The sequence below is a fragment of the Takifugu rubripes genome, chromosome 2 (genome assembly GCF_901000725.2).
Source record: "Takifugu rubripes chromosome 2, fTakRub1.2, whole genome shotgun sequence".
Taxonomy (NCBI): domain Eukaryota; kingdom Metazoa; phylum Chordata; class Actinopteri; order Tetraodontiformes; family Tetraodontidae; genus Takifugu; species Takifugu rubripes.
Genome location: NC_042286.1, coordinates 3,208,056 through 3,226,901, shown reverse-complemented (window position 1 = coordinate 3,226,901; position 18,846 = coordinate 3,208,056). Strand labels below are relative to the sequence as shown.

Below are 18,846 nucleotides of genomic sequence, written 5' to 3'. Positions count from 1 at the left end.
TCACCAGAGACAGACGGGACAGATCCACGGAGACTCGGCACATAAAGGATGGCCGGATGAACAAAGGACATGTGGACAACCCCTGTGTGTGAGACGGATACTACCGTCGAGGCCTGGGAGTCACGGACGCCTCCACACATGGAGCAACAGCGCCACCGTGTGGCCAATGTGTATAATGACAACTGGCGATAAGGACGGACAGACAGACAGACAGACAGACAGACAGACAGACAGACAGACAGACAGACAGACAGACAGACAGACAGACAGACAGACAGACAGACAGACAGACAGAGAGAGAGAGAGAGAGAGAGAGAGAGAGAGAGAGAGAGAGAGAGAGAGAGAGAGAGAGAGAGAGAGAGAGAGATACTTGTGCTTAATTTGCTTACTGTGAACTAAGTCTACTATGTAAAAACGTTGATAACAACACTCAATTATAGGGTTTATATGTTTGTCTAAAACTGAAGCTTCATAAAACATTAGGTCAAGCTCTCAATTTTAAAAAAAAGTTGTTAAACACAAGGGACTGGGTGCATTCCTGTTTGGTATTTTACAAGAGAACAAGGCGACAAACATATATATTAACTTGGTTGAGGTGAGGAAGTTGGTGTTTTGGTGATTCCCACTGCAGCACACTGTAACACACCATTCCGAGCGTCTAGTGTCAACAGTGCACTCTGGGATTTATTTTCTGGAGTCAACAGGAAAGAGAATCATCACACCGAGTTACTCTGTAATGCACGTATTCTTTAATGACCATGGTAGTTTGGACAATCATGATGGAAAAAGAAAGACAAGACAGCTTTGTGTGCAGATCGTGTCGGATCAGCTCAAAGTGTCGATTGGGAACGGAACACGCGGCACATGCAACACTGTCTGAGCACAAAAACCTGCAGAACAGCCAAAGTATTTACCAGACAGAAACTCGGCAGCCAACATCTGCACCATGTTTTGCACAGACATGCAAACCAAAGCACGACACAGGAACTCAGCAATGTAGTATAAATAGCATATTTCTATGTTCTTTTTCTTTTAGATAAGAGAAAAAGGAGAAGGAAATCAGAAAAGAGTGAAGCGTCCTCGTGTTGTTCCTGGGACTAGTTGGCACTGAGCTGTTTTATGTAAATATTTAAATATGTGTTGTCAACAGATGCTGCTCAGAAATTCATAATTAAGAATGATTCAAACCACAGGAAGTGATGACGACAGACGCACAGGCCGTGTTTGAGATGAGGAAAACTTTACAGAAACGTTATCACACCGCAAGGCCATATATGCAAAATTGAAAATAAAACGGATGAGAAGGTGCTAGCTGAGGGGGAAAAAGGCCAAATCACTCCCTCTTTTCCTCCCATGTTGAAAGCTCTCTTGCATAATAAACATGAGATAAAGAACCGATGAGAGGGGAATTACCGTCACCACTCAACAAAAGAAAGAATTCCTCCTAGAAAGGGCTCAAGCAGCATTAGGAGTTTATGGCCATCTTTCAGCCTGCTGTTAATCCAATGCCCAGCATACATGATGGGATTTGATGTCATAAAGGTAAAGAAAAAAGAAAATGCAGCCTCTCCTCTGCTGCAGCAAAATGTCTCATATTGCGACTTGTCCTTAAGCATTACAGACCAGAATGAAGTCAACTTCTGTCTATTACTATTGGCAAATGCTGTCTAGATCAAAAGACTCATTAGGAAATATCCCCAGACCGCACAGCTCCCTCGCATGTGGACCTTGTGTCCTAAACCGACAGAGCGGCTAAATGGCCTTTTCTCCGTCTTTCTGTTGTTCTCTTCAACAGGTTTGCCAGTTCGGTCCAGACACGGTGGAAACTCCTCTACCAACTACCATGACATGGTGACAGTGTGGACAAAGACTTAAAATACATCTAGCATGGTTTCGCCTGTTGAGACCTAGCATTATGGAGGGATAGTTGGTGCTGAAGTGTCTCTCAGTCCCAGTTCTCCCAGTCCTCTTCCAGCTGTAAATAACAAAACAAATAAATCCAGAGTTGACCTGATATTTAGCTTTTACTTTGGGCATAAAGCAATGAATTCCTAAAAAGACACATACCTCTCCAGAAGATTCGATTTTAGAGAGGGCCATTTGGACCTCTTCTTCGGTCATGTCCAAATCAAAGTCTTTCTCCCAGTCCTCACTCACGTCAGTGCTGGAACCTACAGGTCCAACACAAATACACGGCTTCAAAATTCCTGCTGTGATGCAGACTGCATACCGACCCCCGACCCTTAGAGGCGTCGATTCCCCGCTGTTAGCAGGCGCTCTCATACACGTATATTAGTCTGAACGATGCTAACAGCTTTAGCTTTAAACTCTGAACTTCAAAGGTCTTAATACCTTTCTTGCCATTGTTAGAGGGTGTAGATTTCCCACTGTCGGAGTTGAGCTCGAACACTCTTAGGTCCTGTGGCCCCTCCTCCTTCGACGCCTCTGCTTTAGAGGTGGGGGCAGAAGGGCGCGCTGGTGTGCTGTCGACGGTGACCTCGGGCTGAGTTATGACCTGCACCACCACCGGTGGCTCGCTCTTCAGACCTTTCTCCTCTTCTCGACTCTCATCTGCATCGTCCACTACGGAGGCTTCTGTCAATTTTTCGGCTAGCTCCGCGATGGGGGCCTGCGGCCGCACCTCCACCTGCGTCGGCAGGCTGATGCTGTCGCTGCTGACAGAGAGGGCGGCGTCGCACTCCTCGCCGGGGCTCAGCACGGCTGCGCCGCTTCCCGCCGAAGATGAGCAACTATCCAAATGGGCTGCGACAGTGGGGTGAGGCAATGACGTGGCACCGAGGAAGTCATCTGGAACAGACGGGAGATAAAGACGGCGGTGTGAAGTTTAATCTCGTTCTTTTCATCCTCGATTTGAATCTGAAGCTTGCACACCTTCCTCCTCCTCCTCCCAGCCCAGCGTCTCAGTGTTTGCAATCTGTTCTGCTCTCTGCTTCAGTGCCACTCTCCTGGCCTCCTCCTGACAAGCACAATATCTTCAGATTTTATTATACAACAAAAATGTAAGATGTCATTTTTTTTCTTCATACAGATTCTTAGCAGCTACAAGTTTACCTTTACAGTCTAAAGGGAAAATTATGAGCACTAATAAATGGTCTCTTAAAACGGATTCTTGAATGCCGAGCGAATAAATTAACCTTACAATTAACTACTGATGCAGTCACCAGCTTCTTTTAATGTTGAAATTCAAACACAATAAAAAAGAAAATTGTTTTAAATGATTTAGGAGGGTAACACATTGAATTTTGCTAAAGCGCTTGCTATTTAACGTGTTTATTTTTGTTATTCAGACAACTGCCCACTAGGCGGAGACAAAGATAGCGAGATTAGGAAGAGTTGTTGTTACCTGATCTAACTGGAAGACTTTGTAGAAATATCTCTGCCAGAATTCTGAATGCGCAACAGCTGCCGGAACCTTAACGGGAAAAAAGCAGCAAATTGTTTTTTAAAGGATTGCTTGTTACAAAGGTGTCTGCCAAGTAAGTACAAGATACCATTTTGGTGTACAAGGCTCGTATGGAGGGACTGTTGACCAGGAGTTCTGAGATTTCCCCTTTCATTTCTTCCATTCTGAAAGTGGACAGCCAGTTTTCAAACTGCTCTGGAGGTCCTGGACACACAGGACACAGATTGTGAAATCCATCACACAAAAAGGACTGATTAAGAGTCACAGTGGTTTACCATCAGGCTCGTTGCAGTATGTCGCCGGGTCTGCTTGCAGACTGTAAAGACGGGCCTGCGAGGTAAACGCATGTTTAGCTGTGGTTCTGGTTTCACACGCAAGTGCTGCTCATTAGGACTGGCACGATGTTTTCAATGGACGCGCTTCTTCATGAATGAAATTTATGACAATAGGCAAATAGACCGCAGTTAGGGGAGTTGGTATTTTGAAATAAGCAGTATCTAAAAGGTGACACCTGTTCACCCTGTTGCAACTGCTGTTTATCTGCTGCCTGGGACTCAAACAAGATATAGAGTGAGTTGATTTTCATCCACATGATTGTTGTGGTTGTTGTGGTTCTTGGTTTCATGCAGTTGTTTCAAAGGTTACTATGGTCTGCCAACATTTAACTGGATTAACAGGGTAGTAACGTAAGCCTAAACAGTAATGCTAAGTTTGCTGAAACCGCACTATCTGGAATCTTCGTGAATTTTTTAAATCATCTGTTAGACTACTGATACAACCAACGTAGAAACATCAATGTCACCTTTGAACTGTCGTAGACTTCTGTAGTCCCTGTTGGTGTTGCCATGAGTGTGATCACATCACAGTCAATGGTTTTATCTGGGGGTGGCGCAAGTGTTTCTGAGATCACCCCCAAGAATCCAGAGATGCCCTTCTTTAGCTTTTCTGTGGTCTCTGATGAGCCTTCCGTCTGGTCCAGATCAGAAAGGGGAGACAATCAATGTCTTATAGTTAGATGAAAGATGTGCATATGATGTAGGTCAACGGAAATAAGAAGTGTCACAAGACAAACAAAAAAAGAAAGGAAAAATAGCTGTAGGCTACCGCAAGCTTGCTCCGGACAGCATTTGCTGTGGCCACAAGAGAACACGTTGTGTCATGTTGCACCACAGTGGAAAACTCTGTCAGGTCCCGCTTTAGGAATTCCAAGGCCTCAGATGACTGCAAAGAATAAAGAGGGTTCATCGAGATCAATTTTAACATTAACACCTGCATTGGAAACTAAAGCCAATGTGGAGTAGGAAAACATGACAAAAAACCCCAACCAGAGTAAAAGCTATCACTTACAATACAACACCACATAAAGGCACCATCACATAAAGAATAGCAAAACGCTGCTTAAAAATAATATTTACTAGTAGAATAAATCAGACTATAATAAATATGTGTACATTTATTATAACAAGGTGCTTTGAAAACTGTCTGTGTGGTGATGTTAAACATGGGGACGGGGACAGGGATAAAATAGATTTACAACTGGTAATTGTTACGTTTTCAGCAGTTATACGTTTATTTACACAGATAACTTGTAATTTCTTGAAACGGAAGAAGCTGAAAAGTCAACCATTTCTATCAGTCAACAGAGCAAATAACAACAGCAGCAACAATAATAATACGAATCCGCAAACAACCACTTCCTTCGGTAAATCACCTTATCTTTGACGGCCTGGAAGCTCTGCTGAAACCAGCCTCCCCACCACGCTTCTCTGTAATTAAAACAGTTGCTTTAGATGAAGCTGTCAGATACATATATAGAACAATCGCAGCATTTTGCCACGTTACATTTTACGAAATCAACACGGCTAAAGTCGGACACTGACAGCTAACTGTTGGCTAACGGCAGTTAGCTGCGCCAATGCTAACTTCTCACTCACAAATACCAGATGCGGAATCAAACGTGAACTAATTGGAAATTAAAATCACTTGATGTTAGTGAGTCTTTAAAAGCCTTTAATGTTAAAGGGTGGCCACCCTGTGCTAATGCTAGTGGTGTTTTGGTAAACAAACACTTCCTGGACTGATTTCGCAGCTATAAAAGCCGGCGTTTGAACCGATTGTCGTCAACACAAAGTGTTAGAATAAAACACTTTGCGGTGCCACATATTCCCGTCTAACGATGTTGGTTCTGTTTGCTCTAATATAAAAACTAAATATATATATATATTTGCGAGCTCACTCTCACCCTTCAGCCATCTTCAGCCGATGACATCATCCGTATTTACTGAACTTTAACCCGGCTGCTTATCTTAAAAAAGAAAGAAAGAAAAAGAACATGTGACACACAAAAATACGATTATTATATTAATTAACCTCGTTTGAACCACAGAGTTCCTTCATTTAACCTTGTAAATTAGATTTATCAGCTTTCGGAAATGAAAAAAAAACCTATTGTGATGATTACGGTGGCTGCGGAGGATCAAGATAAGCAGCAACGCATAGCGAAGCAGCATAGGATCTATGAAAATCAATACAAGTTTTAATCTTTTTATGAGAACAGTGAAAATATTGTGTTTTCCTAAATAGCTTAAAATGTCCCTCACATTTATCCACACTTGCAGACTAATTTATTTAATCAGTTATGACCTTAAGATGCAAATGACTTAGGCTTTTTATCCCCCTCAAAGCTGGGACAAAAATCATAAGGATCAGTATCTTATGTGGGAAATCCTGTTTTGTCTGTTTTCCTTTAAGTGCTCCAATCAACCAATGATCTGCCAACTCAGAAGAAAAAATAAAGAATATCAAAATTTATGATGCAATCGTTTTATTATCTTCAACCCAAGTTAAAATCTATTCTATATTTGACATATCTAAGATAAAAAAAACACTTTTACCACTATTTTAATCCTTCTTCCAAATAGATCTGTAAGAGATCATTTAATTTTAAATCTGACCAATAAGCTGCACATGACCAAGCTAATGTCTGTTGGAGGCCGATCATTAATCGTGCATTAAGTGCATCTGTGGATGTGGGTGTGAACGTTACGTGCGCACCATATTGTGCATATGTGTCGACCCCAAGCAGCTGTGCTTTCCCCTCATCAATATTCCGGGCAATGAAAGGGAGGCTGTTATGCAAAATGGAAAAGAAAAGGCAACAAGCCTCTGGAAGTGTCTCCTCACTTAATTGAAGTTTCTAGTAATCCAGACGCTACACAATGTGTGCTTATGTTCCCTCAATATGTCTCCCCTGTTTGGCCCCTCCATCCTCTTAATTGGATCTTTCAGTCCCCTAATTAACTCTGTCAATGCAGCCAAGTTGGGACAAGTGTTTCTCTATTTATTAGCATCTGAGGCAGTTAACTCATCCATCTGTCAACATGATGCCGAATAAACCCACATCGCTGCATCCCATATTTAAGAGGATTTACTTGCATTTGATCAATTCTTGCATATTATATCTGCTTAAGATGAACTGTTTTTAGTATTTTTCAATATTCCAATTCAATATTTCTATGTAATTTCTATCTTCATCATTTCTTACTCTAATTTCTATATATTTAGTCCTAAAGCTATTATTGCATGATTGTTTTTTTTTCCCCCATTTATTAAAAATAGTAACTTGTTGTATTTACACATTATTGTAATATGTTCTGTTAATGGGAAAATTAAACAAAATTACAAAATTAGTCACTTGATGAACAGTAAAGGTGACAAAACAACAAACTGCTATTGTTTATGGTCAATCCCGATAGGCCAAAGCCACGTAACTTGCTCAGTTTGAGGATCTCCATTGCTAACAAACATGACAAAATCACCTGCCCTGACCTTTTCTCATTGTGATTATTGTGAATCTTTTGAGTTATTTGCGCTTAAAATTACGAAAACCGGTGCTGCCACGGCTGCTTAGCATATGCTAAAGAGCCCCCTAATGACAGCACTGGCTGACCATAATGACACACAGAGGGCCTGCCCATATTGTATGATTTAAGAAGCATATCCATTACACATAACACCCACCCACACACACACACACACACACACACACTGCAGACTGATGATGCCACATTGTGGGTTACCACCATCTGGTGTCGATCAGGAAACACCAGCTTTGCACGAGTCACTGTCTCTAATCATCTACCTAGAGCAAAGGGAGACGGCTCCCCACTAATCTCCACAATGTGTTCTGCTTCCCATTCCCACCTGTGTCCAAATAAGAGAGGGGGGGGGGGGTGTATGTGGGAGGGCCCTCTGTGTCAAGGGACCATGGACCAGGTGACGCAGAAACGCCAGTCCCCACGACAGAAGCTCCGCGGCTTGGTTAGGCTGGCAGCTGCCTCCCCCCACTGAGACATCCCACAGCTGACAATCCCAGAGTACTGACGGGGGCTCCTTTCAGTGTCAATAGCCTCATATATTAGAGCTAACAGCCTTTGTGGTGAGAGAGGGTGTCAGGGCTTTTGGCCCGACAGCGCTTGTTACCATGATGAAATGTAGATTGAATGGAGGGGGTCTGTGTCCCAGGCACGAGAGCTTGGACACCCCCAGCTTTTGTGTCCCACGCATGGCCATTGTTTGGTCCTATTCAGGGCTCTCAGGAGGAGAAGGTGGGGTGGGTGAGAATGAGTAACATCTCTTCATTTCTGCCGTGATCTCAAACTCATCTGTCAGCCGTGGGAGGATAAGCATGTAGTTTACATGCTTGATTTGTTGCTAAGTGAAGAGCAGCTATTGTTGGACTGTTTGACCAAATCGTGTTCTAGTGTGCATCGATTACGGTTTAATAGTCAGTCTTTGATTTCTAATGGAAATGCAGGAAGATGTGGGTTTTGATACACATCTGGGAGTAAAGCATCCTCCGTGTTTTTACAGTAGTGACCACAATAAGACCTGTAACAGTTTCAGAAAACTTGTGTGTGTACCTATGCCATCATGAGACAGAGACAAACCGTCAGTCTAGAGCTAAGGACATGGCTAGGTCAGACAAATGTGATGTGTCATCCTGGCCGTTGTGTCGTCCTTTCATCTCCTACACCCTGTTGAGGTGAAGATGGATGGTCCCTTAGCTTCAGAACATCACATTCAGCCTCTGTGCATCCTTCTGTCCCCCTTTAGCTCGTTAGAGGTCGATCTGTCCAAAGCTGGTTAGCAACCACCTGCACCATTTTCTAAAAATTCTCTTTTCCTCTCTGCTGCTTCTTCTAAAAGAAGTGTGTCTCACTCTGTAACTGTCACTGGATTTAGAAATGTGCATCTAATTCTTAGTAACAGTTGAAAGGTCATATTTATTCAATGCAAGGTAGAGAAAAGTTTTTGAAAAACAAATTTTTAATTTAGGAAAATAGAAATCCTGCACAATAGTTCAGACTTTTTCAATTTCTGACAGTATTTCAGCGCCACAGAATTGAGATAAATTACAGTTTTTCTTTTACGTGGATAAAACCCGAGTGCATTTGTAAAATCAATGAACCATAATGAAATAGCAGCAGTTCATATAGCAGAAAATATTTATACAGCATGTACAATAAAGTCCTGGCACCGGCCATCACTCTGGTTAAGAATCTTCTGGGAGCTGTTCAGCACACGATCCAGCAACGATCCAAAAAAGGTAAAAGTTCGGTCGCAATAGCGTCCAACTCATTTTGTCATAGACAGATTGTGCAATGTGGAGGTAGTGGTGGGCAACGGCTGGCAAAGGGAGCAGGGACAAGGCATGCCTGGGAAGTGTCTATAGGAGCTGGTCAGGTGCAGTGGCTCCTTCAGTAGGCCCGGGACCGGAGAGTGGAACCCCAGGAAGCTGGTTGTCGGAGGCGAGTGTGGCGATGGGATAGCGGCTGTAGGTGCTGCAGAGAGAGCCGACGGTGCGCCACCCACCAAAGAGTGCAGAGACTGGGCCAAAGGATGCAGGGGCAGGTGGGCTGCAGGGACGGCAGCAGCCGTAACGGCAGGGTGGGCGGCCCTGCGGCTCTGGATGCCGGCGCCGCCATAAACGTCCCCCACCAACTTCTTCATCTCCTCCAAGGAGCTGGACAGCATGAGGATGTAGTTGCGAGCTAACAGCAGAGTGGAGATTTTGGACAGCTTACGGACGGAAGGCCCCTGCGCGTAGGGCATGACTTCTCTCAAGCCGTCCATTGCCTGATTCAGGTCATGCATCCTTCTCCTCTCCCTGCTGTTGACCTTCAGTCTCAGTTCCTGCACCTCGTCCTTGTTGAGTTCGGACCTGGTTTTGGCCTTGCCGCCCCCGGGGCAGCGCTCTGTCATGGCCTGAGCAGCCTCTTCCCGGTCTTTGCAATATGTCTGGAACATCTTGTTAGAGAAAAAGCTCCCAGCGTCATCCACCACCAGATCTGGAGACGAGGAGCGGCTGCCGATGGAACCGGTGTCAGAATCCATCTTTACCAACTCAGAGGAACAGTGGACCTCAATTGGGTAAGGAAGGGGTCAATAAAATAAATAAATGAAAAGACAAGACCAAACAAAATCTCTTCTCTCCAATGCTTCCAAGTCTGAGGGCACAGTCTCACCACAGCTTGTTCTGACTCTCCGCAGTCTAAACTGTCACTCTGTGGGCCCAGCAGAGGGAATTTATAGAGCTGGTTCAACAAAGGAACAATAAAGCTGCATAATGAGACACTTAGAGCCACGGCCAATTGCAGAAGGGACACACTCTTACTGCCCCCCACCACTTTCCTGCACCCCTTAATCAGCCACAATCACGATGACCCCCCCTCCAACAAAAGGGGTGTGTTAACATGTTAACACGTTGTGTTAAACAGTACAATCGGATACTAACTGGGAATGTGCTAACTTTTCTGCGGACGTGAAACAAAAGTGTAAAACCGCGGCAACGTTCAAAAAGAGGCAAAAAGTGAGAGTGCGAATATCAGATTTGCTCATGAGCACTTTTAATGGCCCTGCTGCCCAACACCTGATAGACGATGCCTTCAAGGCCTCATTTACATATGGTATCCATGAGACAGTCTAGAGAAAGGTATGGAGCACCATCTGAGGTGCTTAAACATGTATGAGCAGCATTAATGGCAGACTAGGTACAATTCTACCAGGAGCACAGAACAAAAGGGGGGTTTAGATAAATTTTACTTGACTCCCCAAACAGTCTGTGAAATCACATCACTGTCACTAGAAAGGGGGGCTTCAGTTGGGGAGGAGGTAGTTAAAAGGTACTAAAGGATGGGGTATGGCATTGCCCCCCCCATTTAACTGTAAAGCCCAGCAGGACTTTTTCTCATTGTCTGTCATAATTGCATAATGTTTTTAATTTTGAAACTTTCTTTTTCTTCTTATATTTTAGTGGAATTTCAAAGCACGCCTCTGAGTCCTCATCAAACCACCTTTTGAAACTATTTCTCTCTGTGACGCTTCAATTCTGACAGTTCTTTCCCATATGAATCACATTGTATTTTACAAAAATGAGGGTTGGACTATGTGTCCATCCAGTGCCAGGAGAAGCAGTGGGCGTTTATCTTTTGATGACTTCTAAACCACACATTGATTTGCAGTAAGGTGTTAATCTGTTTTCAAATTCATAAAATAAGCCACATCCCCAGTCTACTGGTTTTAGTTTCTAATTAACTTGCATGTCTGCATCCACGCTAAAAACTGAACAAGCAACTTGTTTCAAATCATTTTTGTCAACATGCATAAAACGTTGCTACATTGTTTTGAAGATACAGTACAAATGCAGCCTTGGAGTAACGACAGACAGTAACAGAGACAGTAATGTCGAGGAGAATGTTGCTATGCTGCAATTGGATGATTAAAAAAACCCAAATCAATTGAATTTTTTTATCAGATGATGACATCATTGTCGCTATCTTTTACAGTCATTGTTTAAACGTGCAACTGATCAAACTGTACGGGCCTAGTTGGATGTGACTGTTGTCCTGTTTGTTGGCTCGGTTGAATGTGGGGGTCCGGAACAGGGTCTTTGTTACAGTTGTGGCTCTGTATGTTCTCTGTGTGTAATTTAAAGCCCTCTCAGACACTGGAGCACACAGAGCTGCAGCGAATCAGGCGTGAGACTCAAATGCACCTTCAGGACCCCCTGCCACATCCCCATCAGGAGACCCAACGGGGAACTTTGGCTAAGCCAACATTCAGTGATGTTATAATTGGGGAACCTTGAGAGCCAACACGGGCCATTTATTTGGACCATATGGATCTTCCCATCGTTAGGCGCACAGCCAACATGGCTGCTGGACTGTCCTTGGTTAATGAGGAACTGGCCCAATTAGCAGTGTTAGATGGATCCACATTTGAGTATTTCCCCGTATTTCAGACTTCTGGATGGTTCTGTGCCACCGCTCAAACCCCAAAAAGACTGAAAGGATCTGAAATGATTTCTTTTCCCCAAAAAAAGTTGTTTTTCCAAATTGTTGACTGGTTGTGCATGTTTTTAAATGAGTGAGATTATTGCTCCTATTAAGTGGGAACCAGTCAGAAACCATGAACAGCTGTGCATAAAGTTACAATTACAGAGCACCCACAGGGATCATTGTTAGAGACCCTAGCTGGAAAAAAGGAGCGTAAGCACTGCTTCTCTTACACCATTACTATATGCATGAGCCAGATAAATCCCATTCTCCCGTCCATTCTTATTGTTATTCATGTGTTTGCAGAAGCAACAGGCCACACAGAGAGACGCAAGGACCGCAGAGCTTCGTATTTTACAAATGAAAGCATAGCGACCCTCCATGTTTCCACATAATCCTTCAATTTTTAACCCAGCGTCAGCATGTTTGACTTTCTTCTCTGGGTGACACCTTTCATGGCCCTTGATCCAATTCAAGAGCCCCCTGATAGACTTTGCTTTAGGTTTTAGAGACCCCCTCTTCTCAACCGCCTCACTGAGCCAACTCTCAGTGAAAGTGCTCAGGTGACCAGAAAATGGGGGGCATTATCACAGGCATATGCTTGTAGCAACAGAGGATTAGGCCAGATTAGGGTGTATCATTTCTCAATAAACTGCTAAGCTGAAGAGCAAACCTGCTCTGTGTACCTTAAGGCTTCCTTCTGTCTCCACTGGTCATTGTTTGGCCTGATCAATGGGTAGCCCTTCTGCACACGCATGCACGCTGAGCTTTAATCTGGACATGTGGCAACTATTCACAGCATTCTCTATTTACAACCGTCATCAATAAATGTTGCACACTCATCAGATTCAGAGGAAGATCACAGCAGCAGAAGAGATCCGATCGGCGGCTCTGAGGAACGTAGAGGTCCCGTCTTTGTGGAGAGATATAAAATTGTTTCACAGAGGATCTGAACGGGCTGACAAGTGTTTTCCAGAACAAGGAGTGCTGCCCTTTATTAGTTGTCCCCCGACAGGGCAAACCACGCCGTGATTTATTCATTTACACCGTCTGAAACAATTGCATTATTCTGGCCACAACAAAAACACACAAAGGCGCAATGAAAATCTCCCAGGATGTTTATGAGTCACTAAGGAGTCCAATAACTTTCCCCTTCATCCAAGCAGTGACCAGGGAGGTTTCATGCTGTGGAGGGCTGCAGGGTGAGGGGGAGTCCTGGTTGAGGGAGGGGGTCCTGGACCAGGGAGAGATGCTGATTATGGTTAGCATAAAAGAAACCCAGGCCCACTCCTCCGGGACTGAATAGACTTTGGTCAGCAGGCCATCCCATACACTGGCCCGCTCCATGCTGCTACAACTTCATAAATTATCCCACAATTACCCCGGGGGGACTCTGAAGGTGGAAAAGACAGACGAGAGAGTGAAAGGGGAAAGACCAGAACCGGTTGCTGAGCAAACTGTCATCAGGAGGTGTAGGTCCCAGGTCAAGATGTTGGCCTTCAGGTTTCAGTGACCCTAAAAATGCTTACGTTTCACAGTCGGTGCACGTTAAAGCAGACAGATAAAAAATGTCAGAGATGAAAGGACAACCCCAAAAAAATATTCCCCAACGTGCTTTGAGATATTTTTGACTGGCAGCAAAGTACAGTGAAGTGAAGTCGCTTCCTTTCTCTGCTCTACTTCAATGACTTTTGGAGGACGCTGAACCCACGGAAACGGTGCAAAAAAATCAATTTCTGAAAGTCCGACCGACAAACCAACAAATGCTTTTAAGTCAAACTAGTGGAGTGTGTGTTAGCAGTCAAGCTGAAGCTACCGTTGGTTATTGTGCTCCGTTTCACATGCAGTTAAAGAATCACGATCAAGTCAAAGAGAGGCTTTTTCATGCCGTGCTAGTTAATTTATTTCCTATCTCAGCCCTCTGGTGATCTACAGTATCAGTAACTGTGTGACTTTATATATGCATTAATTTGTGTAGCAGATAGAATATCATTAACTTCCTGTGCATCTCTGTGTGCTCCAGCTATGTTAAGAACCTAATGGGATCCAGGAAATGGGGTCAACATCCACCTCTGATAAAATCCAGTATCTTCTACACACACACACACACACACACACACACACACACACACACACACACACACATACACACACACACACACACACACACACACACACACAACAATCACAGTATCTGCTCAGCATTGTGCTGGTCACACTTTTGAACAGTTGGCTGCTCACTGGTGCATGGGGGTGGCTTTGTGTGAGCGGTTTGCAGACTTCTGCTGCCCCCCTCGTCCCTTTTAATTCTCCTCTCCCCCCCCTCCCTCTCATCTCTGGGCTCTCCAGTCCGATACAAAAAGGAGACCTGCTCGTCCAATAATCTTCCTCCCTAAAGCCCAGACACGACTGTCTTTCATCAGCACCATTGTTTCAGTCAGTTACCTCCGCATGTGCTGCTTCACCCCGGCAACGCACACCCTCCCTTGTCCCTGTCCCATCTGTGGATAGGTCTGCCATGTGTCTATTCAGATGGGAGCCAGCGGCAACACCACTGTATGTGCATCGTACATGATGCTGTCCTTTTGTGCGGGGCCCAGTCCCCAGCTACTTAACGCTGACCCGGGGGTCACCACACATAATGACCCGAGCGTTGGTGGCCACTGGCTATCCTTATTGGACTGTGATTGACGAGCTGATCAATGGTCAGCATGAGTGCGTGTGCACCCACATGTGTTCGGGTCCTCTCCGATCTCCACAGGCCCACTGAGTAAAGCATGGCTGTTTTATGCAGCGGTCTTTTGAAGGCATCAGACTAGATAGTGACACACAGTCGACTTATTTTATATTTTAGCTCAGCAGAGTAAAAAAAATCCTGCAATTTAGCTACCGGTAAACAGGCACACTCGTCGTCTGGCCGCCTGACGACTTTGAAAGCAAAGTTTAACATTATTTAATATGATTGCTCAGTTTCAAGCCGCCGCAGAAATTGAAGAGTGAACGTCATCATCCACTCGACCTTTTGGCATATTTGTCCAAGCCGTGGTTTTTTTTAATCACTGTCCATCCGTTTCTGTCTAGAGGTTTTGCCGTCCCGATCGGTTCCCCGTCTGTGAGCCGTGGAAGCACACACATTCACCCACTCACGGGACTCAGGTGGGTGATTATGGGGGCACATTAAACCTTCATTTTCACATGGCTGGAGAGGAATACTGATGAGGAGATGTGCTCCTGTAGCACATGCAGCATGGCTAAAATCTAGAGGTCACTCAAGGTCAATAAGTCTTTCATGTGTCAATGATACACAAGGGCAACCAATACTGTGACTCTCAGGGTAAATGATGCCTTAGCTCGGAGTGAAGATAAAATTTAGGCCATGACCCTGCAGTTTATAGACCCCCGTTGCTTAACCAACAGGGGGGCTACACTTGATATAAGATTTAAGACAAGCTTTGTTTAACCGGGATATTAAATAACTTCAAATTCTTTTCATGTCAGATGTGAATAGCAACCATGCCCATTTTTCTAAAACTTTATATTCAGCCGCAGTCACAACCCATGATATTTATATCTTTCTTTCAGTGATTATCATTCACAATAGGCGGATGTTTCAAGTACAAATTTTACCCAACTGCTAATGTTATTCGCCCCTCTAGGTTCGTTCCTCTGTACACAACTAAGGAAATTCACCGGCAAGATGCAGAAAATATTTACATTAAATTCAGGTTTAAAAAACAAATGAAATAATAACAATATTAATAATATAATAATCAATCGTTTTTCATGTATGCATTAAACTGGATTAATCTATAGATATCATTAAAATGCAGCAAATTCCGCCTCCTCTCAGGGCTGCAGCCCCTCAGTGGCAGGTGGGCCCAGTGTAGGTTTTACAACACTTTGTTATTAATTTGAGTCTTTGTCTCACTTTTCCTGTGGCAGAGAGGCACAGGCCTCTAACTTTGGCCCAGCACAGCATGGCCTGCTGAGTGCAGCATTAAATATCAATACATGCCTTTACGAGCGCCTGTAAATACTCCATACACAACAAAATGAGATGCAAACGGCAGCGAGACCCGATTACAGTAGGAGACGGACTGAATGCAGAAAATATCGTGTCGTGTTTGTAATTTTCGGTTCATTGGACATCCTCTATGACCATTTAGAGGCAGCTATTTACTTATTATTTATTTCGCAGATACTAATATGCAATAAATAACATTTGAAATTTTCAACTTTCAAAGTAATCTTGATACGTTCTGCTCTAATGTATCTCAATAAAATGTCCCATCTAAGTTGCAAGTAAGCTAAATCCACAATTTTCATTTAAATAATGGATCTATGGGTCATGCAATGAGAAGACCTTGTACTGTAGCTGGAAAGGTAGAGTACAGAGCTCCAGGACAATAAAAGTACACCTCTAGTGACTGTTTGACAGTATATTTGGGGGAGACAGTGGGCAGGCGGGGGTGCGCCCCAACTTTCGACTATCAAAGATTAACCCTGAGTCCACAAAGGCACAGGAGGGGGAGGCAGGGGCGTGAGTAGGCCGCAGACCGGTTAAACATTGGCGTACTTGGATCTCCCGTCATTGTCTAGTTAAGAGCCGTACCCAGGCCCCCGTTAGCAGCGCAGACACATATCTTGGCGGCTGGAGTGAGCCAACACAAAGGCTGTCGGTGCCCGAAAGGCAGAGATGGAGATGTATGGGTCCAGGGCGGGGTACGCGCCACGTGGGGCCTGTGGCTGTAAAGCCCGAAGCGGGACAGATTGGACAACAGAGCCCCCCAAATACTACTCTTTCTGTGTGTTTCTGTGCTATGACAATGATAAACGGGGACACAGAGCCTTCCAGAACAACAAACAGACACTGCCTCATTTCCCCAATGTGGGCGAGGGCAGGCACAAAGGAGGTGCCATCCCATTAGAGCCTGGGCTCAATGCTGCAGAGGTTAAGGCAAAAACAGAAGGGGGGTGACGCTCCACCAGTGGCCTCACCTAAAGAGGGGACAGATCCCTTGTTTTGTTTTCTCAAAAAAGTGTCATAAAGAAACTCCTTAATTGGTGTTCCATAAAATTAGCATCTCCAAGCTGATTAGATTTCCTCTCTCCTCAGCTTCCATTGTGCACCTCAGTGACCCCATCCCAGCTATTCACTTTCAGGCCTTTCACAAGTTTATTGGCCATCAGAGAAAGAGGAAACTCATGTAATATTGAGCCCATTGCCCTCTGCAGCTCCTCCTTCCATTGGAGGTGACCACAACGAAACAATTGCCTTCTGCTGAAGGCTGAGATGTTAAGCGTCATTGTCATTCTGTTTGCACAGGAATTTGCAAGCGAGGGCACAGGTTAGCATGTGGACCACAGGAACGTGACCCCTCCTAGTACTGTGGCCGGGCCTCTCTGGGCTCAGATTTCGATGTCAGAGCTAAAAGAGAGGATTGCGTTGTGTTTTTGTCTTCATTATGTAGACATTCAGAGGCACTGACAGGGTCCTTTAGTGTAAATGAGTTTATAGTCATATGTGCTGTTATCATGTGAGAAAGGGGGCCTTGAAAGAAGGAGAGATAGGGACTTTAAAATCTTTAAACATGATGTCACAACTGCCCTTTGTGCAGGGTCAAGGTTGCTCACTGAAATGTTCACTTGTTGCACAGTTGTTAAGCCATTTGCACTTAGTAAAGCAGTTCTATTCACCCATAGTGTGTCAGGGTGCTGCCTTCATGTTCCGGCCATCAAACTTAAAGGAAAATAGATCTTAGATGCGGTAACGTTGAAGATCAGCATGAGTAAAGAGGTTTAGTCCCGTGCAGGAGAATCATGCTCGGCTATGTTGTCATGTCGTGGTGCATGAATCATGTCTTCCCTTAGCTCGACATATTTTTGCATCAGTATTTAGAGAACTACAATGGCAAGAGAGAAATCTCAGACAGTTCCCACTGATGGAACTGAGAAATAATCCCATCACATTTGAATGGAATGTTGCATAAAAGGTCTCATCTAGCACAGATAATCACCGTCTCAGTGGAAATGGCAGTGAGATAAAGGGATTACCTGCCTGCATATATTTATGGGGAGCACTATGTGCTTTGGGGATCATAAGCTCTCTAAAGAACCTTGTCACGATCTAAAATGTCGCTGAACTTTTCTCTATGTCGGAATCTCAGCATGGATGTTCTTTATAACTTTTGTTTTGCTATGATAATAAAACTAATCATACGTGCCATATTTGTGCCTAAATAAAACAATAAAACCAAGCTTGAATTTTGTAGTTATTCACTAATTAAACACTTCCAATTTAAATATTTGGACATCTAAATGTAAGATTTTGACCCTTTGACTGTCTCCCATTACAGTTTGAGAAGACAAATATGGACATAGTGCCAAAGCTAATAAATAAAATATATAATAAACTATTATAAAATGATTGTGAACATTCACTAGTAGCTTTAACGCCACTAATAGGTGGTTGTGGCAGCAGGGGGGAAAACAGAAGGTTGAGGAGGGTCATTGATATACGCATATCATGAGGAAAGTGAACGTTAAAGAGTGGGAACGTACCCACACATTGTGATGCAAAGGCTATGGGAGGGTTAAACTAGGTCCAACTCAGCCCCCCCCCCATCCCAGCCTCTTTGATGCTGCAGCCTCCGGGACATGAGCCTTCGAGGGAGCTCGGCGTAGAGCGGCCTGGGGACAGCTCTGCTGCCATGAAGCCAGCGGGATCGGGGAACTCGCCTTTGTCCTCAAAGAAAATGTACGTGGCTTTGGGTGGGGCAGGTGGAAAGGTCACAAGCAGGGATCCTGGGGAGATCAAAACAAACAGACTGGGGGGAGCACAACAGACGCTTTCTCAGACTCAGCAGGGTAAGATGATGTATGAACTTTATATCGCCTTCAGATGTGTATGGCTGATAATTTACCACAGTGACGGGACAGCGAGGCACGATTACACCGGTCACAGCTTATAAAATCAGACACTGGGACACGTCAGTGAGAAATACATGGGAAACAATACAGGGAAAACAGTTTTGGATTTGATTTAATTCACTGTGTTAAACAAACCGCCATAAAGTTGCCACGCAT

At 44.2% G+C, this 18,846-nt stretch overlaps 2 protein-coding genes across 2 annotated transcripts; both read right to left on the bottom strand.

Moving 5' to 3' along the window:
- Positions 1–726: 726 nt before the first annotated feature.
- Positions 727–5,819, bottom strand: LOC115248637 (BSD domain-containing protein 1-like). Its single transcript, XM_029832398.1, has 11 exons — positions 5,667–5,819; positions 5,136–5,190; positions 4,529–4,645; positions 4,227–4,394; positions 3,700–3,754; positions 3,513–3,628; positions 3,365–3,433; positions 2,893–2,977; positions 2,353–2,808; positions 2,068–2,171; positions 727–1,975 (listed from the first exon to the last, which is right to left on the bottom strand). The coding sequence occupies exons 1-11, from the start codon at positions 5,675–5,677 to the stop codon at positions 1,946–1,948; spliced, it is 1,266 nt and encodes a 421-aa protein (XP_029688258.1). The 5' UTR covers positions 5,678–5,819; the 3' UTR covers positions 727–1,945.
- A 2,915-nt stretch (positions 5,820–8,734) lies between these two features.
- Positions 8,735–10,022, bottom strand: LOC115248653 (oligodendrocyte transcription factor 3-like). Its single transcript, XM_029832400.1, has one exon. The coding sequence runs from the start codon at positions 9,818–9,820 to the stop codon at positions 9,062–9,064; it is 759 nt and encodes a 252-aa protein (XP_029688260.1). The 5' UTR covers positions 9,821–10,022; the 3' UTR covers positions 8,735–9,061.
- Positions 10,023–18,846: the final 8,824 nt, after the last annotated feature.

Coding starts and splice junctions, on each gene's coding strand:
- LOC115248637 (XM_029832398.1), bottom strand. Junction 2,809..2,892: donor CTGGGAGGAGGAGGAGGAAG/GTGTGCAAGCTT, acceptor CGTCTGTTCCAG/ATGACTTCCTCGGTGCCACG. Junction 2,172..2,352: donor CTCTAACAATGGCAAGAAAG/GTATTAAGACCT, acceptor TTGGACCTGTAG/GTTCCAGCACTGACGTGAGT.
- LOC115248653 (XM_029832400.1), bottom strand. CDS start 9,820: ATGGATTCTGACACCGGTTCCATCGGCAGCCGCTCCTCGTCTCCAGAT.